This window comes from Felis catus, chromosome A2 (assembly GCF_018350175.1).
Source record: "Felis catus isolate Fca126 chromosome A2, F.catus_Fca126_mat1.0, whole genome shotgun sequence".
In the NCBI taxonomy this organism is placed as follows: Eukaryota; Metazoa; Chordata; class Mammalia; order Carnivora; family Felidae; genus Felis; species Felis catus.
Window position 1 is genome coordinate 163,276,595 of NC_058369.1, and position 27,351 is coordinate 163,303,945.

General features: G+C 51.1%; 2 protein-coding genes across 9 annotated transcripts in view; one reads left to right on the top strand and one right to left on the bottom strand.

Annotated features, from left to right (window-relative positions):
* AGAP3 (ArfGAP with GTPase domain, ankyrin repeat and PH domain 3) overlaps positions 1 to 4,150 on the top strand; it is a 54,784-nt gene extending 50,634 nt beyond the window's left edge. For 5 of the 6 annotated variants that reach the window (XM_023250734.2, XM_023250735.2, XM_023250737.2 and 2 more), the window contains 5 exons: positions 1,676 to 1,830; positions 1,922 to 2,012; positions 2,159 to 2,381; positions 3,047 to 3,302; positions 3,444 to 4,150. In XM_023250734.2, the coding sequence (XP_023106502.1) occupies positions 1,676 to 1,830; positions 1,922 to 2,012; positions 2,159 to 2,381; positions 3,047 to 3,302; positions 3,444 to 3,650 (932 nt within the window). In that variant the 3' untranslated portion in view covers positions 3,651 to 4,150. Of the gene's footprint in view, positions 1 to 1,675; positions 1,831 to 1,921; positions 2,013 to 2,158; positions 2,382 to 2,914; positions 3,303 to 3,443 lie in introns of those variants that run through there. The other variant, XM_045053022.1, reaches the window with a different exon arrangement.
* GBX1 (gastrulation brain homeobox 1) lies at positions 105 to 25,580 on the bottom strand. Of its 3 annotated transcripts, XR_002740658.2 has the most exons (3): positions 24,600 to 25,579; positions 7,327 to 8,022; positions 105 to 6,068 (listed from the first exon to the last, which is right to left on the bottom strand). XR_002740658.2 is itself a non-coding variant. In XM_045053030.1 (2 exons), the coding sequence occupies exons 1-2, from the start codon at positions 25,132 to 25,134 to the stop codon at positions 7,469 to 7,471; spliced, it is 1,086 nt and encodes a 361-aa protein (XP_044908965.1). In that variant the 5' UTR covers positions 25,135 to 25,580; the 3' UTR covers positions 7,034 to 7,468. The 3 variants fall into 3 exon arrangements, 2 of the variants coding, with proteins under 2 accessions (XP_044908965.1, XP_019681585.2); XM_045053030.1 differs by lacking the exon at positions 105 to 6,068 and having other exon boundaries at positions 7,034 to 8,019; positions 24,600 to 25,580; XM_019826026.3 differs by lacking the exon at positions 105 to 6,068 and having other exon boundaries at positions 7,034 to 8,022.
* Positions 25,581 to 27,351: the final 1,771 nt, after the last annotated feature.

Sequence of the window (27,351 nt, forward strand, 5' to 3'; positions counted from 1 at the left end):
GGGGCACAGGAGGTGGGCTGTGGGATTTGGGGATAGTACCCTAAAAGCAACACCATTCTTAACATTTTTAGAGTAAGCATTTTGTAATAATAATTAGCAATAACCATAGTTCCACAACTTCTTTTGGTAATCTAGACCCAGAATCTTAGAAAAGCGCTTTCTTCTGCCTAATTTAAACCCTTTCTACTAAAACGTGAGCTTCTCTTTTATTCCCTGTAGAAGGTAAAAGACGGCAGGCGGCTACTCCAATAGCCCTTCCAAGACTCGTGGGCAGGACCTATGCTTTCTGTGTCTCTTGTATCAGCCACTGAGTTTCCTGAGTGCTGGGCACATAACTGGTGCTTGATACGTGTGTCTTAGCTGGCGAGGTCTCTCCTTAGTCGTCTTTAAGCTAAGGAATTCCAGCTCCTCGAGTGTTTTCCACGGGGCCTTTCTCATAATTTGGCGTTGATCATGGCACTTCTCTGATTTTCTCCCAAAGTATCTTCAAAGTGTTCCTCTTCTCAGTGGTTGAAGTCTCTTTGCTCCCAGATAAGTTGAACTTCTCGATGCGTAGTGGCTCATTTCTGCTCCGACTGTCAGGGATAGGGGTGTGGGTGGAGATCACCTCTAGGGGAAAGAGCCGCCCTTCCCAGCCTACCATGGTGTAGTGATGCTTAGCACGCGTGGCAGGGGACCCAGGTACCTGGGAACTGAGCCCCACAAAGGGCCGAGTTTGTGCAGTTCAGAGGCTGTACTGAGAGCAAGGTGAGGTGGAATGGTGGAGCCTGGGGAAGGAAGGGTACCAGCGTTCTTTTTCTAGGAGGCAGTTTCTGTTAGAGGTGCCCTTAGAGCAGGAGCCCAGCAGGAAGACGTCCAGGGAATGTGTGTCAGTGAGTCGAGAGGCTGCCCCCGGGGCAGAACCTGAACTCCGGCCTTGGGCCTCCCCACAGGTATCTGAGTTGTCTCTCCAGCCCCCAGGACACATTCAGTCTCGGTGCTTGTTAGGAATCGTTCACCCGTAGGGTGGTGACCGCTGGGAATGAGATTCGTGTCGCTGTCTTCTGTTGGCCGAGAGGAGCAGAGCTTGGAACAGCTTCACCACGTCGCTTGGGGTCGCGGTCCGGCCTACAGCGCAGGGCACCACGGCTGTCCTCAGGTCCCTTTCCGCTCACACATCCCAGTTTGTGGGGACAACCTCGCCTCCTCTCCCCATCCACTTGTCCTTCCTGCCTCTCTCTGCCAGGGTAGCGGGGGAGGGGCCCGGCTCCCAGGAGCCCCACGCTGACGCCGTCAGGAATATTGGGTTTAATGAGCTGCAAAATGAGGCGGCTGCAGCTGACATGTACGGATGGTGCCCGCACCCGCCTTCCCCCACCCTCTCCCAGCGTCGCCTCCTAGCACCCGTCGCATCCTTCTCCAAACACCCCGCTCTGCTCCGGGAGGCACCCTGCTCCGAATTCCAGGCCCATTCCTGGCAGTGCCAGCCAGGGACGCGAAGACCTTGCACCCTGTCTTTACCGAGGCGCCACAGGTGGTCGGGAAGAGGGGTTTGAGGGCTGCTCCGCACTCGTGGGCTTGGCCTTGGAGGCTGGGGTGGGGGGAAGAGGACGAGAGCCAGGCAGGCAGGAGAGCGGATGGAGGTGTGGCAGCGGGGCGCCCTCCCTGATGGTGGCAAATATCCCTGTCCCCACAGAGGCGGAGGAGTCCTTCGAGTTTGTGCTGGTGTCCCTCACCGGGCAGACGTGGCACTTCGAGGCCTCGACAGCAGAGGAGCGGGAGCTGTGGGTGCAGAGCGTGCAGGCCCAGATCCTTGCCAGCCTGCAGGGCTGCCGCAGCGCCAAGGACAAGGTTGGCACGGAGGCCCGGTTGGGGTGGGACCCAAGGTGGCCTGGTGACTGACCGCCCCCCTGCCCCGCCCCCGGTCTCTCCCGCTGTGCAGACTCGCGTGGGGAACCACAACGCGGCCCTGGCCGTGCAGGCCGTTCGCACCGTTCGCGGCAACAGCTTCTGTATTGACTGCGACGCCCCCAGTGAGTGTGGAGGCCGGCGGGGCTGGGGTCGGGGTGGCTTTGGGAAAGCCTGACGAGAGCCTTCCGGTGGGCCACCAGAGGGGACCTCCCTGGTGGTCTCACGCTGGTTGCCCGTGGACTTCATGCTGCTTCCTCTCCTCGCCTAGATCCAGACTGGGCCAGCTTGAACCTGGGTGCCCTGATGTGCATTGAGTGCTCAGGGACCCATCGACACCTGGGGGCTCACCTCTCCCGCGTCCGCTCCCTTGACCTCGATGACTGGCCACCCGAGCTGCTGGCTGTCATGACCGCCATGGGCAATGCCCTGGCCAACAGTGTCTGGGAGGGGGCCCTGGATGGCTATGCGAAGCCTGGGCCCGACGCCTGCCGGTGAGTGGATGAAGGGGGGGCCCTGCGGCTGGCCAGAAAGGGAAGGGACGGTGGTGCCCAGGTATGGGGAAGATCGGGATGGTGCTGAGTAGCTGCAGCCGTGCTCCAAGGGTTAAAACTGGCTGTTGCTCTGCTCGGCAGTTGGCCCCTTGGGGTGCCCCTCCCCCTCCCCGCCTGTCACTCAGGCTCCTCACAACAAGAGGCCCTTTCTGAGCCTTATCAGCAGGTCAGGGGCCAGCAGGAGGCGCATGCGCAGGGCCCTATCGCTCTGTGGCGTGAAGGCCCTAGCCTGAGCTCTGAGATGGGGAGAATGGGTGGGAGATAGGATAGCGCACGGGCCCCTAGTGTAGGCCCCCCACCCCCTTTGTTCCAGCAGGTCCAGATAAGCTACCACGGGAGCCCTGCCTGGAATCTTCCTGCCCTCTCAGCCCCCTACATCCCTGCTGCCCCCGAGGGGCCTCTCTTCAGTGTTCCTCCCTTTCAGCCTCTTCCACACCCTTTGCGTTACCCACTCTGTGCCGTCCGTTCCTTAGGTTTGTCTCTCCACTGCCCCGTCCTATGCCTTGTCTCTGCCGATTCCCCTTTCGGGGTGCTCCTGCCATTTCCTGACCACCCTCCCCAGCCCCCGCCCGTTGGCTCATGCCTCGATGGACCTGTGGTTGCAGAGAGGAGAAGGAGCGCTGGATACGGGCCAAGTACGAACAGAAGCTCTTCCTGGCCCCGCTGCCGAGCTCGGACGTGCCGCTGGGACAGCAGCTGCTCCGGGCTGTGGTGGAGGACGACCTGCGGCTGCTGGTGATGCTTCTGGCCCACGGGTCCAAGGAGGAGGTGAACGAGACCTACGGCGACGGGGATGGGCGGACGGCTCTCCATCTCTCCAGCGCCATGGCCAACGTCGTCTTCACACAGCTGCTCATCTGGGTGAGTTGTGGGCTCCCTCCTTGCCTTGCCAGGGCCACCCTCGAAGGCTCCTCTGACCTACCTGATCTCCGTTCTGCCCCCAAGAACCCACACCTTCCTTGCCATGTCGTGCCAACTGTGAAAATGTGCTTCCTTCTGCAGTATGGGGTGGACGTGAGGAGCCGGGACGCCCGGGGCCTGACTCCGCTGGCCTACGCCCGTCGGGCCGGTAGCCAGGAGTGCGCGGACATCTTGATCCAGCATGGCTGCCCTGGGGAGGGCTGTGGCTTAGCACCTACCCCCAACAGAGAGCCTGCCAATGGCGCCAACACCTCTGCTGAGCTGCACCGAAGTCCTAGCCTTCTATAAGGCCCAGGAAGAGGGCACAGGGGCCAGAAGGACTCCGTGGCCTGGGGCCCCTCCTCCCTACACGCACTGGGGGGAGCCAAGACAGAGAAAGGAAGAAGGAGAGGAAATGAGGAAGAGTCAAACAGAAGAAGAGCCAAATGAGAAAGACAGAGGGACCAGAGGAGACATCTGGGATTTGAGCTGCAGCAGAGGGGGAGTGGAGGTATTTTAGCCCTCTACCCCACGGTGCCACTGAAAAGGGACAGGACCCTTTGGAGGTACCTGTGAGGAGAGGGGAGCAGGACCTCTCCCTCCTCCAGATTCCTACCTTCTCCTGCCAGCCCCCTGCAAGCCTTCATCCTAAAACGGAGCCTGGACGGATAGGGCACAGGTTGGGGGGTGCTGGATGAAAGAGACGAGGGGGTGATCTGTGAGTCCGTGTAAATTTGTACATTGGAGTATTTATGTTTGTGTACATATCTGGTGTGTGTGATGAGCCAGTAAACCAGACTGTGTGTGGCCTTGTTTTCCCCTTTTATGTCTCTGCCCTTCCAGAAAGGTCCTTCAGCCCTACTTCTTGGTGCTATCTTCGGTCTGTACTCTGGGAGTAACTCCTCTCTCGGTTGGCCTGAGGCCCTGAGGTCTCTGCTCAGGCCACGACATGCGTTTCCTTTGGCCCTTTCCTGCCAGCAGCGTAGTTGAGTTTGTGGGTAGCACTGGCTTCGAACCCCGAAAGGAGGTACGGAGCTTTGTGCTTCCTACTGGAAGCTTTCTGCTGCTTCCCCTCCTCACATGCCCCACCCCTACCCTCGGAAAGTTTTTCCGGCTGGTCTCCAGTAACCTCATGCCACACCTGGTGCTGGCCAAAGTGCACCCAGAAGGAGGACAGAAGCGTCGTCCTCTTTCCTAAGAGTCTGGGAAGTAGCTCACATAGCCAGACCTACGGGGAGACGCTCAAGGTGCAGGAGAAGAGTTCTGAGGAAGCCACAAGGGCAAGTGGCTGGACTTTACTAGGGCAGCACTGCCGCCGGGACTCAGGCCTCGGCTTTGCTTTTGAGGAGAGGCGAGGAGGTAGGTCACTGATGGCAGAACCACCACCTGGATTCCCACCAACATCCTGCCAAGCTGGGGGCAGAATCCTGAGCTCCTGTTTCTCCCTCTATCCCTCATTCTAGAAAGACCTGAGGGAAACCCCTCTATACCTATTCTTGAAGGATGAGAACTTGCAAAGTTAAGGTCCCTGCTCTCCAAGGAGCCCGTTTTCCCATCCCTACAACCGCTTTGCTGGTGGCCCCGTCTTTCTCCAACACTTAATGAGTGTACACTGGGTGGGGGGGGGGGGCTGGCACTCTGATGGGAACCCACCTAAGTGCAGGTAGATAACTAAGCAAATGCTAAGTAAATGCTGTTCAGAGAAGAAACCAGATTGTATTTTCTTGGTCCGCAGCCCTTTTGCAAGGCTGATAAGAGCCTTAGGCAAAGATCAGGGTAGAACAGAAATAGGGCCTCTGGTATGTATAAGAAGGGGCTCCTGGGCTCAGAAACATACTAGCAATAATCAACTTTCTTATTTTCCCTAAGGAAAACAAGCTGCTTAACTGGCTGAGTACTGTCCAGTATAGTTTAGGACGCTTCATAGTAAATCCGGAAAAAAATGGCAAATCAGGGCTTCGGTTTCCCCCCAGCCTCCTTCCCTCAGGCACAGCACCAGAGAACGTCTGCTCTAGCCCTAGACCTGTGGACACGAATTCCCGACCGCCAAAGTGACAATAGCGCCTGTGATCCTCAACCACTGCCTGGCCTGGCCCCTAAAAAGCATCTAATCTCATAGGTTCCCTCCGTGGGCAGAGACAGCCTCAATCTAGATCGGGAATGGGGCTGGTCCGGACTACTTTTTTTTAACCTAATTTTCAAGCCTGGCTGGATTTTAGCCAAATAGCAGCCTGGACCCCTGCATCCGAGCTGGGGAACCGCGACCCTGTTGCGAATAACCGGTCACAGCCCCGGCTTGCTGTTTGGTTGCCAAAACCAGCTGGGAGAAAGGAACTGCCAGGGAAGCCTGTCTTCATCATACGAGGCGCTTAGCAGATGTTTGAGTAAATACTGGTTGGTCTGCCATGCTAGGAATCAGGAGTAGCAGCAGTTTTCTAAGGAAGGTGAGGGGGCCGGCCAGGTATTTGAGCTTGTATTTCCCTCCCTGACCTTAATCTTCTGAGTGTCCTAGCCTCACTCCTCGCTCTGCCCATTTTTCTTCTCGGCGGCTCTGTTCTCTCCCCTAGCTGTCCTCCCAGATCAGTGCAGGTCAGGTTTCTTCCCAAGAAGCCCCGCTTACCATGATCCCAACTTCAGCTGGTTTCTGTAATAATCCTCTTTCCCCAATGTCTGTGCAGGCGTGTCTGTGCAGCCCCGCTCCACAGTTGGTACAGCATAGTAGCCCTTCTGTGAAGGTGGGGGAAATGGCAAATAGCTTTAGTTTGTCTTCTTTCACTCACAGGATACCCGGTTTCTTGCAAGTGCCCCTGAAGTCTCATCCTCACGTTTACTTGGTCCCCCTAACTAGCTCTTAGAATCCCAACCCCCAAGCTCCCAGGTCCTATCTCTGTAGCTTCTCCTATAGTACACACGTCCAGAACCATCATTCCTTCCTGCCTTATCCGTTTTGCGGGGGGGGCCTCTCAACCAATGTCGTTTCATAACAGAAGAGGATTTGGTACCCCAACCTTGGCAAAACACACGATGGGGAAGAGGGGACACCAGTTAACGCAGTACGAACAGAGAACCAGAAAGGAGTCGTGCTCCAGGCCCTCACATCTGAAATTCCAAAGCGCGGCAGAGATGGACCAAGCTGCTGCGTCCTCTGCCCGGAAAAAGTAATGAGCTCGCGGATGCTAACGGTGCACCCCGCAAACTGCCCTGCCTAGTCACTGACGGGACTGCCAGCGTCTGCCTAGTTGGGGCCTGGCCGTACGCCAGCTAAATAAACTAGGGTCAAGTACTCATTTCCCCTCGTAACGCAAAAGGGAGTGGATCTTCTGTTCTCAAGTCTGCCAGCTCTTCCAAAGAGAAGAAAGCAGAGATGAAGAAGCTTGCCTGTTTAATGGGTAAAGAGAAAAGAAGCGTTGTGCTGGGAACGTGAGGCCTAGGTGCGGACTGTGGGAGGTACCGGGACGGGGAAGGACAGAAGTGAAGGTAGTTTACATGGGGGGAGATGGTGCGAGCGGAAGGTTTTCTAAGGAGGCTGGTGACAGTTTCATTCTGTTTCTTTGCATGCCCTTGCGCTACAGACAGGCCAGACCGCGCCCACGAGGCAGTAAGAGGGAACTGAACTCTGGCTAATGATGACGGAACATCGAACTTTCGCAGTCTCTCTCAGGGGTGCAGACGGACAGACAGAGGCAGATAGCTCCATATATACAAACTTTACAGAAAATAAATAAGGAGCTGTGATCAGCTTGGCTAGGCATCACCCTGGATTCTTTCCACCCCTGTGAGAAGTAATCCCAGGGCATTAGTGGGAAGCTTTCAGGCCCTTGGCGGGTGAGAACCCACCCCCTCCCCAGGAGTCCGTCTCCCCCCCCACAACAGCTCCGCAGTGATGAGGACTCAAGCCCCGTTATCTCTGAAGCCCCCGGTCTGAGGATCCCTGGAATAGGCTCAGGGCCAGGGGCCCAGGTCTCAGGTTGCCAGGAGAGCGTACCTAGCGCTAAGTTAGTTGCCGACGGAGCCCTCTCCCAGGGCAGCATCGTAGCAGCAGCCCCGCTGGTCCGCAGAACCCTAACCCAGTCTCAGAGCAGACTCGGGGACAGATCGGCTGCCTTCCAGGATCCTTGGGAGCCCCTTCAGGGCCGGGCGCCCTGTTCCATTTGTTGGTGCTGGCTCCGTACAGCAAACCTGTTGACATGCACAGGTATGGGGACAACAATCTTGGGGTTTCTCACGGGCTCCCCGGAACGGCTGCTCACGTTGCCAGCTTTGATGCGCTTCCACTTGGCCCGCCGATTCTGAAACCAGATCTTGACCTGCACCTCACTGAGCTTGAGGGCATGGGCGATCTGGGAACGCTCTGTCAAGCTCAGGTATTTCTTGCAGTGGAACTCCTTCTCCAATTCCAAAAGCTGCTCACTGGTAAATGCCGTGCGGCGCCGTCGGCTTTTGCCCCCAGGAGCTGTGACTCCAGCTGCCACTGGTGCCCCCTCCTCAGCTCCAGTCCCCAGGCTTCCCTTTAGCTTCGGTTTAGGTCCCAGGAGAGCCCCTGGGCCCCCTGCAGAACTGTCCAGGAAACCGTCGTCCTCGCTGTCACCGCCTGAGCCCTCTTCCTCCTGTTCGCTGCCTGCCGGGTCTCCTGCTGGTGCCTCCAGCTTCTCCTCATCTGAGCTGTACACCTTCCCCTCTGCTGTGGGGAGCGAAAACCAACGGACGGGGAAGGAGCAGGCAAGGAAAAGGCAGACAGGTTGGAGGAGGCACATGGAACCAGGGCCGGGCACGGACAGGATGACGGCAGGAGGGCATGAGACGTGGAAGGGAGGAGATGGGGAGGAGGGGAGACAAGGACGGCACATCCAGGACACGGGGGGGGGGGGGGGGGGGGAAGAGGTTCAGGGAAGACAAAGAGATGGAAAGAGAGCTATTAACCAGCACAGATTTCACTACAGCAAAGTGGGGGGAGGCAGTCAGTGCATATCAAAGGAATGTCATTCCCAGGACTGTGACCCAACTTTACCACCCGCCCCCCCCACCTCTTTCTCCCTACCCACTACCTTCCCAGCTTTCTCCAAACCCAGACCAAGCACTTTCCACTCCTTCACCACCCCTCCAGATCCAGACTGCACAGCCTCAGGCCCCAGAATGAAGCAGTGTGGGACCCGGCCTAGGAGCCTTTCCGTTACTATGGGCAGGAGGAAGCCGTGTAGAAGGATGCGCTTCTGCAGGATGGGGGGGGGGGGGGGACATCACACTGCGGCCTTTGTTACTCTCCTAGGAATCCTCACCCGCCCCAGTGCTAAACTGTCTCCCCACCTTCCCTCTTCCCTAGATCTAGAATCTTAGAATCTCATTTCCAGACGGAAACCTAAGGGTCATGTGATTCCCCATCCCCACCAATCCCCAAATCTGGGCCCAAGAAATATTATCAAAGGATTTCCTTACCCCAAAGAGGTTTCCTTACCCCTACTTCTAATTCTTGACCAGATCGTCCAGCCCAGAATGGGGAGCCCTCCCAGGGCCACCTTATCTGTGGCCAGATTTTTCTTCCAATCGCTTAGCCCTCTTAGTCCCCTTTTCATCCTTCCCCTACTCCTTAATTATAAAATGATATCTTCTCTTTCCCACCTTCCCTCTTTCCCAACCAAGGATGCTTGAGCGGCATAAACAGCTGCTTTCTGCTCAAGTTCAGAATCCTGAGGCCCCTGAGCTTGACGTCAGCTGGAGGAACTGGAGGGAATACGGGAGGAGACGAAGAAAGAGAAGGGCAACAAGGGAAAATACAGATAGGAAAATGGTAAAACAAATTTTGGCTCATTTAGTAGATTACTGATTATTTGTAATCAGCCATATGAAGCATTTCAAATCCGTGTGTAATTCTAATACTTAATCATTGGTTTTACTCCTGCCCACTGTTTTGTCAGAACTGCAAAGAACGCATTACAAATATTTTCAGTAGTTGAGTTGTAAAACTGCCTTGTTTGCTGCCCAAAGGGCCAATAAGCAGTGAAACAAAAACTCAAAAGAAAGCCAACCAATAGGAAAGAGAACAAGAGTAAACTGAACAGTCAGCTTTTTACCATCCGGTTGATGCGTGAAGGGGGCAGGATTCTGTAAGTGCCGGAGTGCATCTATCTATAACCACCACGCATCACACGGACACGCAGAAGATCTGAGGTGGAAAATACGGCCCGAAGTAAAATAACTTCAGGGAGCGGTGAAATGCTTTAAAGGGGAAACGTGTGTGCACGTGCCTACGGGGCTAGAACACCTTCCAGCACACCTCCCCACCTGCCTGTGCTCCAGAAGGAACTTCTCAGCGTCTCTAGGACCAGCCCAGTAACTTTCCCCTTCCCCATCCCCAGGGTCGTCCTTTCCCTTCCCTGACGCAATCAATCTACGCCTGTTTCTTTTCCTTGAGAACCATGTTTACACTCTCCTTAGAGGCCAGAACTGTCAGCCCACCTCCAGATTACCCACCACCGTCACAGTCAGCTGCTGCGCATCTCAAGGGCATTTTTATCCCCAGGCCCTGCCTTTTCTTCCTTTCGTGCTTCATTCTATCTGACTTCAAAACCCGTGTGGCATACCCTAGTTTAGGCTCACCCAGCCTTCCCATGTTCCTCCTGTTTGTTGCTTTTCATTAGCAAGGATGCTCTATTCTCTTTGGCAGCTGGTCTGAGCTGCTCAGCACCCGCTCCACGTGGTGTCTCGATATCCCTCCTCACGTCCTCCCCTCTCGGTCCACACTTTCTCCCGTCCCTCCTTCCCGGCCAAGTACGTTTTGTTTTCTGCAACAGTCACGTCCTTGGCTTCCTCCTTCGCGTCGCCAACGGTTCCTCCTCACACTCCTTTCCGTTTCCACGCACCTCAAACTTAACGTGTCCCAAACTGAACTCCTGACCTCTCCCCCAAACCAGCTCTTCGCCATCTGCACCCATGGATGTCCCGGCTTGGTTAACGGTAGTTCCGTCCTCCTTGTGGTTCAGATCAATCCTTCACTCCTCTCTCTCACAACCCATGCCCGATCCCAGAGCCTGCCCTTCTCACCACCTCCTCTGCGACCACTAATCCAAGTCAGCATCATGTCTTGCCCAGTTCATCGACCTTTTCTCCAAACTGGTTTCCCTGCTTCTGCCTGCCCTGCCCTCCCCCTCCGCCAGCTTATTCTTCTGTTCGGAATACTAGGCTCTTCATCGAGATTTTTGCGCTGGCTCATCTCCTGCCTCCTTCAGGTCCTTGCTTTACCCTGATCATCTTTTAAAAATGACAACTCCCAGGGCGCCTGGGTGGCGCAGTCGGTTAAGCGTCCGACTTCACCCGGGTCACAATCTCGCGGTCCGTGAGTTCGAGCCCCGCGTCAGGCTCTGGGCTGATGGCTCAGAGCCTGGAGCCTGTTTCCGATTCTGTGTCTCCCTCTCTCTCTGCCCCTCCCCCGTTCATGCTCTGTCTCTCTCTGTCCCAAAAATAAATAAACGTTGAAAAAAAAATTTTTTTTTAATAAAAATGACAACTCCCTAAACAAACAAACAACTCCCAGTATTCCTATCTCCCTTTTCTGCTTTATTTGTTGCTATAGTACATGTCACCAATTTTATTTGTTTATTTTATTGACTGTCTTTTCCTATTAGAATAGAAGCTTCATGAAGGTAGGGATTTTTAACACATTTTTTTCACTGCTGTATCTTCAGCATCTAGGAAATCAACTGCACAGAGTAGGCACCTAATAAATATTTGTTGACTAAATAAAAACCTATTCCCAGCACTTTCTCCCTTCCTCCCTCTCTCCCACTTCTATTTATTTATTTATTTATTTATTTATTTATTTATTGTTTAATATTTCTTTTTGAGAGAGACAGAGCTTGAGGAGGGGAGGGGCAGAGAGACAGAAGGAGACACAGAATCTGAAGAAGGCTCCAGGCTCTGAGCTGTCAGCACAGAGCCCGACATGGGGTTCGAACTCATGAACCACAAGATCATGACCTGAGCCGAAGTTGGACGCTTAACCGACTGAGCCACCCAGGCGCCCCTCTCTCTCCCACTTCTATCTCTATTCTTCCTTTCCCAACCCTCTCCTAAAATATTCCCCACAACTCCACCCCATCCAGTGCCCAGAAGACATCCTCTCCATGAGTATGATTCTATCCACTTTTCAGTATGCCCTCTGATCTCACATTGGCTGGAGAGAAAGCCATATGCAGTGGGAATCTATAGGGTCTTATGCTAAAAGAAAGGAGGGGAAACCCCTCATTACTATATACATCATTACCAAATACATGAAGATGAAGTGAACATACATCATTACTAAATCCTTAAACTTGCAATTTTTAAAACATGGTTTGTAGTAAATAATAACAAAAAGAATAAAAGCTTGTAAAAACGCAGCCCAACACTACAATATTTTAAACAGCTGCTAAAAAGGCAGAAACTGGATTTCAGGGCCTGAAGGGTGAAATCATTTAGCACAGCTCCGAGCACCCAGGGGGCGTCCCATAAATCTAAACTGATGGTGATTGAGACGAGGCTCCCAGCTTCCTTGATCTGGCAGGGCCCCCTGAGATCATATCATCTATCCCTCTGTCTTCAGACAGATTCCATAAAACCAAGCCCACATAAGCAGGCCTCCCTCAGTGCTGCTTTTAAAGCCATACATGGGGCACAGGTTCACAACCTCTCTTGGTTACTCGATCCCGGTGGGATGCCGAGTGACAGGGGCCAGAGTTTCTCTCTGAGCCTTTATAATCATGACATCGAGGGCTCTGATAAGGAACTCTTGGAGGCAGGTGGGGGCGGGGCAATAGGAGAAAGCCACGGGAGGGGGAAATACAGCTTGACCCTCAAAGGAGAAGGTCTAGGGCAGTGAATAACACTGAGAAGTGAGAAAGAAAAGGCAAGGCCAAAGAAGGCAGAAAGAGGACTGGGACAAGAGAGAAGTGGGGCAGACGTAGCGGCAGGAGAATGAAATGATGAATCGGAGAAAGTCAAAGGGCTGGAAAGTCGAAAGAAGGGGTAGAAAATAGGGGGGAAAAGAGCAAAACGCTTAAAAAATCACACCCCTGCCTTTCTCCCCCCAAACATTGCTGCATTTGGAGCAAAACAAAACATTTTCACCCTGCCACATGTTCTTTGCTCCACTAAGACAGAGCACTTTAAGAATCATTGCCCAAAGTGAAGGAGACACATTCAAAAGAATTAGGTGAGGCAAAAAGGGAGACCAACCCTTAACTATGTACCAATCCTGCGGCACCGTGGTGGCATCCACTTCGTGAGTTCTGCTCAGGTCATGATTTCGTAGCTGTGGGACCGGGGCCCCACGCTGCACGAGAGCATGGGGCCTGCTTAAGGTTCTCTTGCTCGCTCTCTGCCCCTCCCCACCTTGTGTGCACGTGCACACTCTCTCAAAAACAAAACAATATAGTAATCCTGAAACAGCTTACTCTTTTCTAATGGATGAGCTACAAAATAAATGCAAGCTATTTTATTTTATCTGATTTGTAATGAATATTAATGGTAAATATAATCAAACAAGATAAAACAAACTGCACGTAGAAAAACGTGTTATTGACTAAAAACTGACAGAAGCAAATCTTTTTAATAAAATTTCTAATTGCAAAATTTGATTTAGAATAACTGGGCTTGGTAGATATAATGTCCATAAAAGTAAATTACTAATTGCAGATGCTATAACCGGTTGATATGAACAAAAAAACTTGATCCATAAGATAAGACCTCATTGAAAATTTTACATGGGAAATAATGATTCTGATGAGAATAATTTCAGCAGAAGAAAAAAGTTTTAATTGGAAACAATTTGACTATGTACATAGCTAGGCCAAACAGAAAGGTTCTGTTCTTTGCGTATGAAAGTGATGTTATTGGTGACATAAGAGGATGCTGAGTTTTCAGCTTACTCCTTACGTGTAAGCCTAGGATCAGGAAGAAGTGTGGTGTCTATCCTATGAGTGTGGGGCAGATCAGTTACGAGGAAATATCTAGAGTTCTTACGAATTCTCACGGTGGATGTGATTATCCTAAGAACCAGAAATCAGAAGGTTTATGCCACAATTACTTGTCAAGTCCATGCCGAGAGTATACTTCCCACTCCAGAGAGCAGTACTCAGGCTCCAGGGACACAACTGCGTGGGGCCTTCCTTCCAAGAGGGCACCAGAGGTACAGAAAAGCCCATCTTATGAGTGGGTCTGGTCAGGCTGGGGAAGAAATCAAGGGCCAAAGAACCCCCGGTAGATACTCTCCAGGAGAAAAAATAAATAGCACCAGACTTGCACCGTCTAGAGCTGTGGTCACCAAGAAGGGTGGGCTGGGCCTGGGTTGTGGTGCAGACAACCACCCAAGGAGTGGAAAACCACTTTAGACCCCAGCTATGGGAACTCACAGAGCCCCTGTGCTGTCCCTCATCCATCCTGTTCTGTTTCACCTTCTATAAAATCAACAGCCTTTATTATTCACTGAAGAGAAGTCTCTCTCTCATGATACTCAGTTCTGACTTCCCTCTACTTCCAAAACAACTACCCTCCCACACCCCGAACTACTGTCAGGGTAGTAAGTCTCCTCCCGAGTCAACTACTCAGCTCCCTGAATACAGAAACAATTTTGCGTGAGGTCAAAAGGTAGAAAGAAACTCAGGTCACCCCTCAAAAAAAGAGGTACGTTTGCCACCATTCTCGTTTCCAAATCTTCATCATGATGTCCAGCACGGAATTATTTCTCTGTTCTTTGTGGAGACAGTACTTTCTCTCGTCATTTACGGCAATTAGCTCACTTTCAATTTATTTTTCACTCATCCCCTTTCATGCTACCACCCCTTCCTATAACTTTTGGTGCAATGAGGAAAATTCATTCTTACTTTCTGTCTCTCCACTCTCCCACGACCCTTCAGCACTCCTTACTCCAAATTGACTTGAGAGTCTTCTCTACACCACTGTCGTCCAGGACCCCTCCCACCTTCATGACGAGCTCAGGGCAATTTCCCCACCACTCCAAGCTCAGAGTTCCTCTCATGGCATACCAACACTGTCATTGCCAAGGGCACCCTTGTAAACGCTGATGTTCCAAAACATCTCCACGCTTACTGTTTACCTTTAAGCAACTCGCTGAAATAGAGTAGACCTATTAGTAGCACTAACGGAGGGCTTGGCAACCTTATTTCAGGTGAAAACACGGAGTTTCAGAAAGATTAAATGATTTTCCTAAGTCACGCAGCTAGAGATAGATTAATGTCTAGAACCTTGGTCTCCTAAATCTCCAACCAATGCTCCTTCTATCCTTTCCAGTAAAATATCTTCTTTTCCCTTCGCACTTGAAGTAAATGCCCAGACGCCTCATCAGATAACCTTCCCACCAAACCTGGTTTTAGATCTCATCCCCTTCACTTATCACTCCAGAGCTCCAGCCTCATCATTAATATCTTCCCTTACCATGCTCAGAGAAGGCTCTTACACTTGCCATAAGAGAGGCCTCACTTACCAAATTTCACCTTTGTCCTTAATAGGCTATTTCTCCCATCATTCCCCAAGACAAAATTCCTACTGGATCTATTTTTTCTGTCCTTATTGTTTGTATGATGTAATCTTACCAGTCGGCATTCCTTTTATTTAGAAATGTATTCTCTCATTAAAAATTTTTTAAATGTTTGTTTACTTTTGAGAGAGAGACAGAGAGACAGAGCACGAGCAGGGGAGGGGTGGAGAGAGAGGGAGACACAGAATCCAAAGCAGGCTCCAGGCTCCGAGCTGTCAGCACAGAGCCCAATGTGGGGCGGGGCTTGAACCCACGAGCTGTAAGATCATGACCTGAGCCGAAGTCGGACGCTTAACCAACTAAGCCACCCAGGCACCCCTGTATTTTTTCATTTAAAAAATAGTATCGCCAAATTATGGAAACAGTTTTGTTTTACTATCCATTTCTTTTTCTAGCTTCTAGTTTACAAATATCTCCATCATCCCGCAAGTACAGCTCTTTCTTGTACAGGACTCAGCCTCACTGAGGAACAGACATTTTTCTACCGTGCCCATCTCTCCACCTTGTTCATTACAGAGCTCTCTTCAGCGCTCCGCTCTCCCTGTCTCTTCCCTCACTCTTAGGAGTACTTAGTGAGCCAGGGAGAAGGGAGTTAAGGTAGATTCTTTCTTTTGGGTTGAGGTAGACATCTGTTTGGGATGTGTTTTTGTCTGCTCAGCACCCGTCCCTCCCTCCCTTTGGGCACCGCTTTTCATCAGCTACCCAGTGCGGTGGCCTGTCCGTCGCATTTCCCCGCCTTCGCGGCCGTGCAGCACGTGGCCTGGATCTGACCAATCCTAACATCCCATCTCTCCCATCTGCCAGGAGACTGGACTCCAGTGCATCGGTCACTCTAGAATTTTGTGTGTGTTAGAATCCACTGGGGTCTCAAGCTAGGATTGTAAAAATTTAGAGCTGCTTATGCTTGTGCCCTTTCTCACCTCTCTTAAAGACGGAATGTGGCAAAGCCTCTTTCCTTCAGCCAAGTGAAAGGAAAAAAAAGATCTAACAGATACTGTTTGCATTTTCGGATCCACTCAACTCCTATACTTAGAACCACGTGAATCCATAAATGCCCGTTTTAGCTTAGAGTTGAGCTACTGTCACCTGCAACCCAAAGAGCTCTGACCGCACCCCGTGCTGTAACTGCAAGTGACAAGAATTGCATGACTCCGGGGAAAGTAAGCCCCTCCGCCTCACTCCACAGCAATCCCATCCAAAACAGTGTTTCCGCATTACCTGAAATTATTCATAATAACGCCACCTAATATTCCACCAGTTTGAAATTCACGTGGACTTTAAAAAATCTCCTTAATCCATCTGAGCGTGAATTACTTTAATCCAATAGCTTTGCTCTTAACGTCAAGGCGAGATCAGACATATGAGGGAATTGGAATTCGGGTGAGGAGAGGAGGAGAGGTGTTTTTTAATATACACACAATGTAAAGAAAAGAACAGGCTCCGGTGGGACACGGAAGGAAGGTGTGGGGTAGTCTTGGCTTCTACAGAGAATGCCGAAATGTGAGACAGAGACATCAAAGGAGGGGGAAAGGGCCAAAGGAAAAAATGGGACATCTGCCCTCATCCGCTGCATACATTGGTTCTCTCCCGGCATTCACTTCTCAGGATACAGTGCTCTTTCTAGCATTACTTCCAGACTTATTTCGCCCTATCAGCACAAAGGGTGTCGCCTATCCTAGGCGATTCTAGTAAAGAAGTCTTCCACAACTGAATTCCCAGGTAGGCTCCCCATCCGTTTCCAGTACACGGACGACACCAGGAATTTCTTGCACACCTATTACTTGAGGATGCTGAACAACATCTTCTCATCTAATCCTTAACTCTGTGAGGTGAGTATCGTTGCCCCATTTTGCTGGTGAGGAAACTGTGACTGAGTATGCTGCTGTTAATATCTGTCTCGCGAAGAAAGGGTAGCACCGAGATCTGTATCCAAAGCCCCTGCTCGTTCCGCTGTGCGGCACCACAGCTCTTTGTGAACACTGGATTGCCGTGGCACCCTAGCACAAATACTGTACCAGATGAAGACGTAACAGAGAAGGCCAGAAACGGGCTCCGCAACACGGCTTCTCTTTTTCTCACTCCCTCACGGGCACTCCTTCCTTCCTCACCAGGTAAAGTCAGGCACAACTGATCCCCAATTTTTTAAAGTTTTTTGTTGTTGTTGTTGTGTATTTATTAACTTATTTAGAGAGGGAAGGAGGAAGGGGGAGAGAGAGCGTGAGAGAATGAGAACAAGAACGGGGAAGGGACAGAGGAAGAGAGAGAATCTTAAGCGGGCTCCAAACCCAGCACAGAGCCAGATGCTTGGTCTCACAATCGTGAGATCGTGGTCTGAGCCGAAATCAAGACTCAGACGCTTAACCGACTAAGCCACCCAGGGGCTCCCATCCCAAATTTTTTTGGCCTTGATAAGATCACTCTCCTTCATCAGACGTTCCTCTCTCTGACAACTGTACACAGCCATAGCTCTGATAACACCTCCGCAATCCCAGAGGACAAGACCTCCACTATCCTCAAGCCCAGCCCCGATTTCGCCTCAAGATGTACATATCCCAGCCTGCCTCCTTTTCAGCGGCCACGACAATTCAGCACTGAGAAGTACAGAATTTCCCCCAACCCCTTTGCTCAGGATGAAAGGGAAACAATTAATTAATAAAGGTATCCTTACAGATAAAACGATTGTAGAGCTGGAAGTGACCTTGGAGATCATCTAAGTCAAACCCCTAATGGTACTGATGAGGAAGTTAAGACATAGACGGTGTGAGTTGGCCAGGATCCCTCAGTCACACGTGTCTAGTATCTACGCATAACGTGTAGAAGGGCTGTCACCAATTCCAGCACAAAGTGCTTCTTACCTTCACTCTCAGGATAATTTCGTCTTCCTCCCTCCTTCTAGTATACTTCTGCACTATACTTCTCTTCCCATTGCTCCCAATACAGACTTCCATTTTCTCCATTGCTTCCATTGTAATTCCATTTCCTCCGTAATCCGGTCAAGAAATCCATCTCCCTTCACCCCCAGTTCAGAAGCATTTTTTTCTGCTTCTCCCATGCTCATTTTTCACACCATGCTCTTTCCTCCTCATAACCCTAGTCTCTCTGAGTCCCTGCAGCCCCCTTGCTTCTAATACAGATTTTTCATGTCATCACTTGAAGGTTATTCCTTTCCCTTCCACAATGGGAAGGGAATGAAGACATTGCTTCACAACTAGTTGTAGTACTGTGTTGTCTCTTCCTACCACAACTCAGTTCAACTTGTGGAAGTCCGCTGTTCCATCACACCAAATTCAAGCATCTCTTCTCCCCACACTCTTTCTCCCAATTAGCACATCGGTGTTTCTAAGCTGACAACTTGCTCCCAGCATGGCCGTATTGCCAACGAAAAACCCACGCCTTTTCTCCATCACTCCCACATCCGGACCTCTTGCCTCATCATCACTACCACTGTCGCCGTGAGCACCACCCCCTGCACAGACAGTGCCATCCTTTGCATTGGTTCGGGGTTTCTTCTCTCCTACCCCAGCATGGGGCATTTTCCTATTCCCTCTAGATAAAAATCCTCCCCCACCACCCCCTTTCCCTGCCATCAGTCCTACTTAAGCTTCTCTTGTCGCACATCTGCTCCATCACGCTCGTTTCCATTTCCCAATTCCCAGCTTCGGTTGAGGCAAAGCTCCTTCTTTCCCCATTGCTTTCAAGGCAAAATTCCTGCCTGTAGCTTCCCATCGTGACATTACTCTCGATGCAAAGCACTTCGTTCATCATGTCATGTTCCTCCTTTCCAATTAAAATATTTCCCCTTCGTTATTCCAATTACTTCCTTGCTCCCATTATTCCCAGTATAGACTATTTATGCCCATCATTCTGAGTATAAGAATTACCCTCCTACTCATCTAAATATATATCTCCATATTTACATATGCCACTGCAGAGATCCCCCTTCTCTATTCCAACCCTCCCAAGTGTTACTTGCACAATGGTATAAGGCACCTCAATATCCCATTCTAATCCTCCGGATACAATTTTCCTCTTGTCATTTCTCAGATCTCTGTCCCTCATCTAGGGGTTCTTAACACTGTGCCATGAACTCCTTGGCAGTCTGATACAACCTGTGAATCCCTTCTCAGAATAATGTTTTTTAGGTGTATAACATAAAACACATAGGATTACGTGAGAAGCTAACCATATAAAAATGCAGTTTTCAGATATTTAAAAATGCATTTGTGTTATAATCATATACGCTTGTTAATTCTTTGAACAAGATGCCTCCAAAGACTGTACAAACTTATAAGAAAGCATCTGTAATTTCTATTGATGACAAAAATCTCAGTTACTGCTGAAACTACTATCGTTTCTGGCCTACACTCGTAATTAAAGAAAATGCCAACTTTTAGTTAGGAATAAAGTAAAAATAAAGATGTAATTTTTCCCCTACTAATAATTAACAGAACCCTTTACAAGGGGCCCATGAAACGCACTGAAGCTAGAAAAACAAGCTTTTATTCTATGGAATTGACAGAGACATTAAAACTAATCTGGGGGCGCCTGTGTGGCTCAGTCGGTTGAGCGTCCGACTTCGGCTCAGGTCATGGTCTCACGGTCCGTGAGTTCGAGCCCTGCGTCAGGCTCTGGGCTGGCAGCTCGGAGCCTGGAGCCTGCTTCCGATTCCGTGTCTCCCCTCTCTCTGCCCCTCCCCCACTCATGCTCTGTCTCAGAAATAAATGATTAAAAAAATTTTTTTTTAAATAATCTAAATCAAAACTTTTATGTTTCAGATGAGGAAACTTAAGCCTAGACAAGTTATAAGACTTGACTCTCCCATAGTGTCTTGAATATACTAAGCCCGTAATAAACACACAATAAATGTTCCCTGAATTGAAGGGAGCAACTTGCCAAAGCTGCACAACTAATAAGTGACGAAGCTGAGACCTGAGTGCATGTGTCATGGCTCCTAAATAAATGACCCTTCGATCACATTAAGTTAATGCAACACTTGCCTTTCTATAAATGTCAGCGGAGCAAACACTCTGTGTGCTCAACATTTCTAGGAAAACATGCGTCTCCATTGCTTCCAAGAAAAATTTCCCTCCTAATTGTAACAGAAGTCTCTGATTCCATATCACATTATCATTTCCTGTTTTTCTCTCATGAGTAAATACATCTTGACAGTCATAATGGGCACCTATTCAAAAATTGGTCACCTAAAATGTTCTCTAGCTACAATTGGGTGCTTAGCACATAGCAATCAGCCCTCAAATATCATGCTCCTAGAAAGTTTCCCTAGTCTCCTTGCATGGTTTCTGTCATTATTGCCAATCTCTATTCAGAAATCGGCAAATTTTTAATTTAGTTTTTAAAAATAACGTTCACTACACTGTCATCTCCCAGTTGGTCCCAGCATATTCTTCTTCCTGCATCATCTCAGTGTTTTCTTCTCAAATGTTTTCTTCTCTTCACCATGCTCCATACTGGCATTATCTTCCATGTGAATCTCTCACTATATGTTTATCATCCATCCAACGATTATATATGGACTCTCTGCCATCCCTCACTTCTTAAGTCTTTGTTTTCAAGCAATCCAATTCCTTTCTCCCTGAATCATTGCTGTAAGCACCCCCAATTTAAAGTTTTCTTCTGTATTTCTACCAACGGACAGCTCTTTCCATCATTCCCCCGGCACACAGCATCACCTTCACCCATCGTTTCTGTGACGCGTATTTGCACCACGTCTGCAAGTCAGCTGGGACCTACTCTCGGTCAGAGCTCACATGCACCTTCACATACAACAGGATCACCGCTGCCCAACCCACTCCCTTTTCTCCTTTTACGGTTTACTTACTTAGAGTTTGCTACTCTCTTTTCTGCATTATTCCTAACACAGAGAAGACTTCACTATCCACCCCAATTCAAAGCTCCTTGCCCCCATCACTTTCACATGACTCTGTTCTTACGACTTTTAGATCACTTATGTTGAGTAAAAGTCACCACTGCCCACATGAGGCTACTGACCACTTGAAACACGGCTGATGGAACTGAGATGTGCTGGGAGTATAACATACACACTGGAGACGGAAGGCAATATGGAAAGAGGATATAAAATATCGCATTAAATATTTTGATATCGATTAATGCTGAAGTAGTATCAGACATATTGGGTTTGATGAAATACGTTATTACAATTAATTTCATCTGTTTGTTTCTACCGTTTTAATATGGCTAATGATTTTTTAATTATATAAATGGCTTGCTATTCTGGGCTCTTCTGTTGATTCATACTTTTAAATCTTCTCTAGGAATCCAAATTCTCTCCTCTTTTAGCACTTCCACCAAGATACCTTCCCCAATTATCCCCACCGTTGCCCACACTCTAAACCCAGAATTATTTTTAATCTACCATTCTCAATACCTTTTCTACCCATTATTTCTGAACACCGTGTTGGTTTTTTTTTTTTTTTTTTTTTTTTGCCTGCTAATAGAGCTTCTACCCCTGCACGCAAATCGTAATAAAGTTCTGTTTTCTTCATCATCAATTGTAGTAAGGTGGTGTCTCTCTTGAAGCAAAATTTCAAAAAAAAAAAAAATAGTAATTCCCAAGAAAAAGAACATCACTCATCATTCTCCAAACTGGCCTACCTTCACTATGATTTCACTTAACAGGGCTAGTAACTGTAAAATGCTAAACAAATGGAAATTAATTTCAGAGCAATGTTACCCATTCACACTGGGAGAGCAATTCCTCCTCTGTCATTTTAAAGACAGCATTCTTTCTCCAAAACTCTTCTAATGTTGAGGTTTCAATCCCATTATTCAAGCAAAAACTCTCTTATTTCATACTAAATGTTCTAATACAATTCCCCAAATATCCGTTTTCCCATTTTCAGCAAGGGCCATGTGTCATCACTCCCCACACTGATTCTACGTTTAACATTTCTGGAATCTCCTTTTCTTTTCTCAACTACTTAAGGAGAAAAATGAGGGCTGGCCAGGGGGATGTGAGTGGCCTGGTGAGTGACAGGAGGTGGCAGTCACAGATAAAGATCTCAGTCTCTATCCTCTGAAATCTCTCCTTACTGCTCTGCCCCACAAGCCCCACTGTAAACCCTTTATGTGTACCTCTTCCCAATATGACTGATTACCTTCACTCTAGCACCTCTCAGAATTCTTCCTCTGTAGGGTCTCCTCATCATTCTTAGCCAAAAAAAAAAAAAAAGTCTTTTTTATTAAAAAAAATTTTTTTTAAGTTTATTTATTTTTGACAGAGACAGAGTGTGAGCAAGAGCTGGGGAGGGGCAGAGAGAGGGAGACACAGAATCCAAAACAGGCTCCAGGCCCCGAGCTGTCAGCACAGAGCTTGACATGGGGCTCGAACCCACGAACCATGAGATCATGGCCTGGGCCGACGTCGGACACTCAACCGACTGAGCCACCCAGGCACCCCCCCCCCAAAAAAAATTGTCTTTACTCAAAGAACAAGTGTCTTTGTATTGCTTCCAACATTTTCCTCAGATGATGATCTCTCCTTGATCATTCTCTACGTATAAATTCCAGTTTACCATCACTCCCAATATTGAAAAACCTTTTTAAAAAATTACTCCTAGTGTTGACACTTTTCCCCATTTCCTACTAGAACATTTATTTAGTTCGCTCCCAAACCTCTCAAAACAGAACTCTTTCACACACACACACACACACACACACACACACACACACACACACACACACTACACTACACTTCTGGTCCAGAGACTCTGTTCACCATTCTTACAGCCCAGGCTAGAAATCCCTTGTAACTATCTCTTCCAACAGACAGACCTCTTCTGTCTCTTTTCTCTTTGGATAATCTGGGGACACAGCACATTTGTTGGTCCTTCCTTTCCTCTATTCCTCTTTCCTCAATATTTCTTTTCAGCTCTTTTCCTCTGCTTACTCCTCTCATTGCCTCACTCACTGTCTGCTTTTACAGCAAATGTTCTGTCTGCTTCAGAAAAGAGCCTCCATTCCATAAATGGGTGAAAATAACCGAGGGGACCTGAGAGAGCAGGACGAGTCTCCCCAGGGCTTAGGCAGATTCCTCCCTCAGTGCCCCTTCCCCGGGCTGCCTCCCTTTCTCCCCCACCTCAGCTCGCCTCTTCCTCAGGTATCTGCTTGTCCTCCCAGCTCCTACTGCCCCCAAGGCCACCCCTCTGATGGCCTGCCTTGCTCTTTTCTACCTTAGGACTATCCCATTCTGAAAATCCTCCTGATTCATTCTTCTTCCGAATGGCGTCCTGCCAGCTACTTTTCCCCTCTCCTCTGAGCCCTTGAATTTTGTGGACATTTCCTCCCACCATTCAAGAGCTGCTCTATCATTTCCTTCTGATCCTCCTTAGAAGATGCTGCTCAGACTTCAGCCACTGGACACCCCCCCCCCACCCTGGCCCAACCAGGTACAAAAACAACAACTGGATCCCCAAAGCCAAAATGCCCAGGGGTCAAGGGGAAAAGAAGAGGAAGACAAGCCCTGTAGCAGCGCTTGGAGTCTGGAAGGATGCCGAGACCTTTGGACCATTTCAAGGAAGAGCCTAGAAACCTATCACCGGGAATTGTCTTCTCCTGGCAAAGGACAAAAGGACTCTTGGATCTCCTTCTTGCCTCTGCTAGAGTCAGCCTCCAGGCCTCCTGAGGTCACTTTCTCCCGCCAAGCTGATGTGATGAATGGTTAAGCACAGGCGGATCCATCCTCAGGCTAAAGAAGTTTAAGCTTCAGGAACCCCACACCTGCATGCAGCCCCTCTTTTCTTAAACAGAGTCCACTAAATCATATAAGCTCTGGATCTCCTCACACCTGGACTTGCCCCTGGAGAGGGGAAAGCTGTACTGGCTTCTAGGGGTTAAGGATGGACCAGGGAGGTCAGGAGGGCTCAGAGTAGTTTCATTCTAAACCGGGTTCAGCTTAACACGCCCTGCCTCCGTTGAGAGGACATCTTCCCATGGAGGATCCAGGGTTCCCGAATTATCTCTTAGCTGAATCTCACTGGTTCCAGAATCTTAGCTAGATTCTTGACTCCAGGCATTTGGGCCACACCCTACCCAGCCCAGCCTTTAGCCTCTCTCTTGACCTCCCAGTCAGTACTGGTCAAGCAGGTGCTAGGCCCTTTACTCAGTTCTTCAAGGCTTATCTCTAAATCTGCCAATTCAGAAGTGACCTCTACTACTAAGGCTAAACCGGGTCACCAAAGTGGTCACCACTGCTTTAAGACTCTCCCTTTGCCCCTGCAATCACAGAGCCCATTCGGGGTCAACACAGAAGCCAGAATCGCCTTCCCCTTACTGAGCTGACAGCTGTCCCAATGTACCCTCACCCTGGGGTCTTGCTAGTGTCCCCAGGAATCCCACAGTCGCAGCTTCTCTATCCTCTGCAGAGAAGACAACGAAGGGATTCTTAAAAAGAGACATGGGAGCCAAGGCGTGAGGAGTCGAGCGCTGGGAGGAAAGGCACTACTTCGGAAGGGAGTACTGGGAAGTCTTTGGTGAGGCTTCAGGCACTCTGGAAGACAGAGCAGGGCAGCGGTTCTGGGCTCTAGAGGTGCCGTGTTTGGAACGGAACTGGAGGTGGTTCTGCAGAACCCAGCATCTGGGGGTCTGGGATTCCAGGGCTCCAGGCAGGTGCTGAGATTCTGAGCCGGCTGCTGTCTGGGATTTCCAAGTGAACGAGCCTCCCGCCCGGCGCCCTGGTCGGCCCCAGCACTTACCCGGCAGACTTGGGAAAGTCTCTGAGAAGTGCGGAGGCGGGGGCGGTGGGGGCTCTGCCACTTTCTCCCGGGCGGGCATCAGCTCCTCGGCTTCCAGCCCACCCTCGGGGCGTCGGCCACCCGGCTCGGGGTTGTTTCGGGCGGCAGTGGCGGCGGCGGCGGCGGCGGCGGCGAGCTCCTGGGGCCCGTAGAAGGCGTCGGGCGGCTCCGCGAAGCTGGGCAGCGCGGTGGTCAGCGCCACCATCGAGGGCACGGCCTGGCCCAGTCCCGCGCAGAACGTGTTGGTAAGGCGGCCGGCAAAGGAGGCTAGTGGGGCGAGAGGCGGGAGGCCGGCAGGCAGCGGCGCAGGGGCCAGCGCCTGCGGCAGCACCAGCGGCCGGTAGGGCATGAACATGGGATAGCCGGTGTAGAGCAAGTGGCCGGAGCGAGGCGGCGGTGGCCCGATCAGGGAGTCAATGGAGAAGGCAGTGCCCGGGCCCCCGCCGCTGCCCCCGCCGCTGCCCCCGGGGGCACCCCCGCCTCCGGCTCTCTGCATCGTGCCCGGAGCTACGGCCGCCCCGGGGCGCTCCCCTCCGGGCGCCGCCGTGCGCCCCGCGGCTCGGGCGCCCCGCGCGGACACGCAGGGCTCGCTCCCAGGCTCCCGGGCCGAGGTGGCGGCGGGGCGCGGGCTCGGCGCAGTGTGGCTCCGGCGCCGCGCTCCCTCGCTCTCATAAGGAGGGAGGGGGCGGGCGAGCGGGCGGGCTGGGGGTGTCGCCCTCCGGACTCATCCATCTTCCTCAAATTACGCTTCACTTCCTCCCTCCGCCCGCCGCCGCCGCGCCCGGCTCCGCTCCCTCCGCAGAGCCCGTTCCCAGCGGCCCGGCCGGCCGGCCCGGGACCCCGCCCGCCCCCCGCGGCCCAACCAACTATTATTAATGGAGATTGATGAGGCCGGACACGCCGCTTTGTGAAAGTTTGCTGCCGACGAGAAGGCGGCGGCAGCTGCTGGGTCGGTGCCCCTCCCTCCACCCAACCCGCCCCCCCCACCCCCACTCAGCCCGCCCGGCCTGGGCGTGGACGCGGTGAGGGACGCCCGGCAAGGAGGGCACACCGCGAGGGGCGGGAGGGCGGCGGGGCCGGACCACAAAGCCCCAGGCCCCGGCCGCCGCCCGCCGCAGGACCCTGGGCCAGTCCCCGGAGTGCCTCCCGAGCCGCCCCAAGAGCAAGCCCCTGCGACGCGGGCGGGACTGGACCGCGGCGCCCCCTCGGGCGGCGAGGCGGGGACGGCAGGGGGCGCGCTCTGCCGCCGGGCGGGCGCCGCAGCTCAGGGTCCTCGTGTAGGGGCCCCTTTCCCCCTCGGTATTTTCTTCCCAGCCCCGTTCCCCTCTCCCCGGGTCTCTGTTCTCTCGACAGTGGCTCTTCCCCTTCGTCCTCACTCCCTCCTCCGTGGCGGACTACCTCAGTTCCTCACTGTAGCCTCTGGAGGTAATTTCCTCGAGTGCCCACACTATGCCAAGTACTTACCATTCCTCTCACCTCTCCCCCTTCCCTTACGTGCTCTTCCTTCCTCCCACTCTTCCCTTTCCTGCCTTCCTTTCTATCCCTATTCCTGCCTGATTATTCCTATTTCTCATTCCCTATCCCAGTTGTTATTCTATTTTTTCTCATTTCTCACCTCTATCTGTATCTCTTGTCTGTCTGTCCGTCTATCTCTGTCTCCCTCCCTCCCTCTCTCTCTCCCTCTCTCCTGCTATTAATTTCCCTGATTGGCTCCCTGGCTCCAGCACCGCTGATGAGCCCTATTCATTCCTGGGCCTGACACTCTCGACCTGCCCTAGCTGATTGCTGGGGGCTGGCCCCAGGAGCGCTGATGAGCCCCAAGGGTCAGCAGCGCTAATTATTCGCTAATTGCAGATGACTCTACTCACCTCCCCCATTCTCAGACACAGAAATGGTAGCGTCTTTTGCCGCCCCCACCCCCAATTCCCAGCAGCGTAGTTGTCAATCTAGAGGCAAAAGTCATGGGCATTTTTGCTTGATAGGAGCCTCAGGTCAATGGGCAAGAAAGACTTAAGACAGGCAAGTCAACAGAAGAGTGACCCGAGCTTCAGGATACAGAGCAAGCCTACCTCGCTAAAATGAGGGTCACCTGGTCACTGGGAAACTGTTGGGGGCGAGGGGAGGGGCAGGGAGAGTCAAGCTTGTTAAAATTAATAGCAAAGCCAGGCCAGTTTAGGAAGATGCAGTCTAGATAGGGGAAGTTACTTGGCTCAGGTAAGCATTTCTGAGCCAAGGCAGAGCAGGCAAGGGGAGAACTCTGGATCTCAGTGACGCTTGTTCAAATCAGGAGTGTCGTGGTGACCTAGTGAACACCACTGATGTCAGACTGAGGTATTAAAAAACAGTACCCTGAAAGACACCGTCACCAGAGTGGGACAGAAAACGGGGGGGGGGGCAACCAAGAAGGGAGCTTTCTTTGGTTACGCTTGATTGACAACTCGTCAGAGTGGAAAAGGGAGAAGAGTGGGGTTTCCACGCGGTCCTGATCTATCTCGGGCTCTACATTAAACTCATGAAACCTCTGAGAGACAAGCCTAGTGGGAAGATGTCGCCACGGAGAAAGAAGAGGTGCCTCACCCTAGGTCTGCGAGCCCTACCTCACTACTAGCGTACTAGGATAATCTTTGTACATCCCTCTAAAGATACTCTTCGGAACCCTTTGTTGAAGTGACCACGCGCCTCACGGTACCAATATGGAAGACCAGGTTTCAAA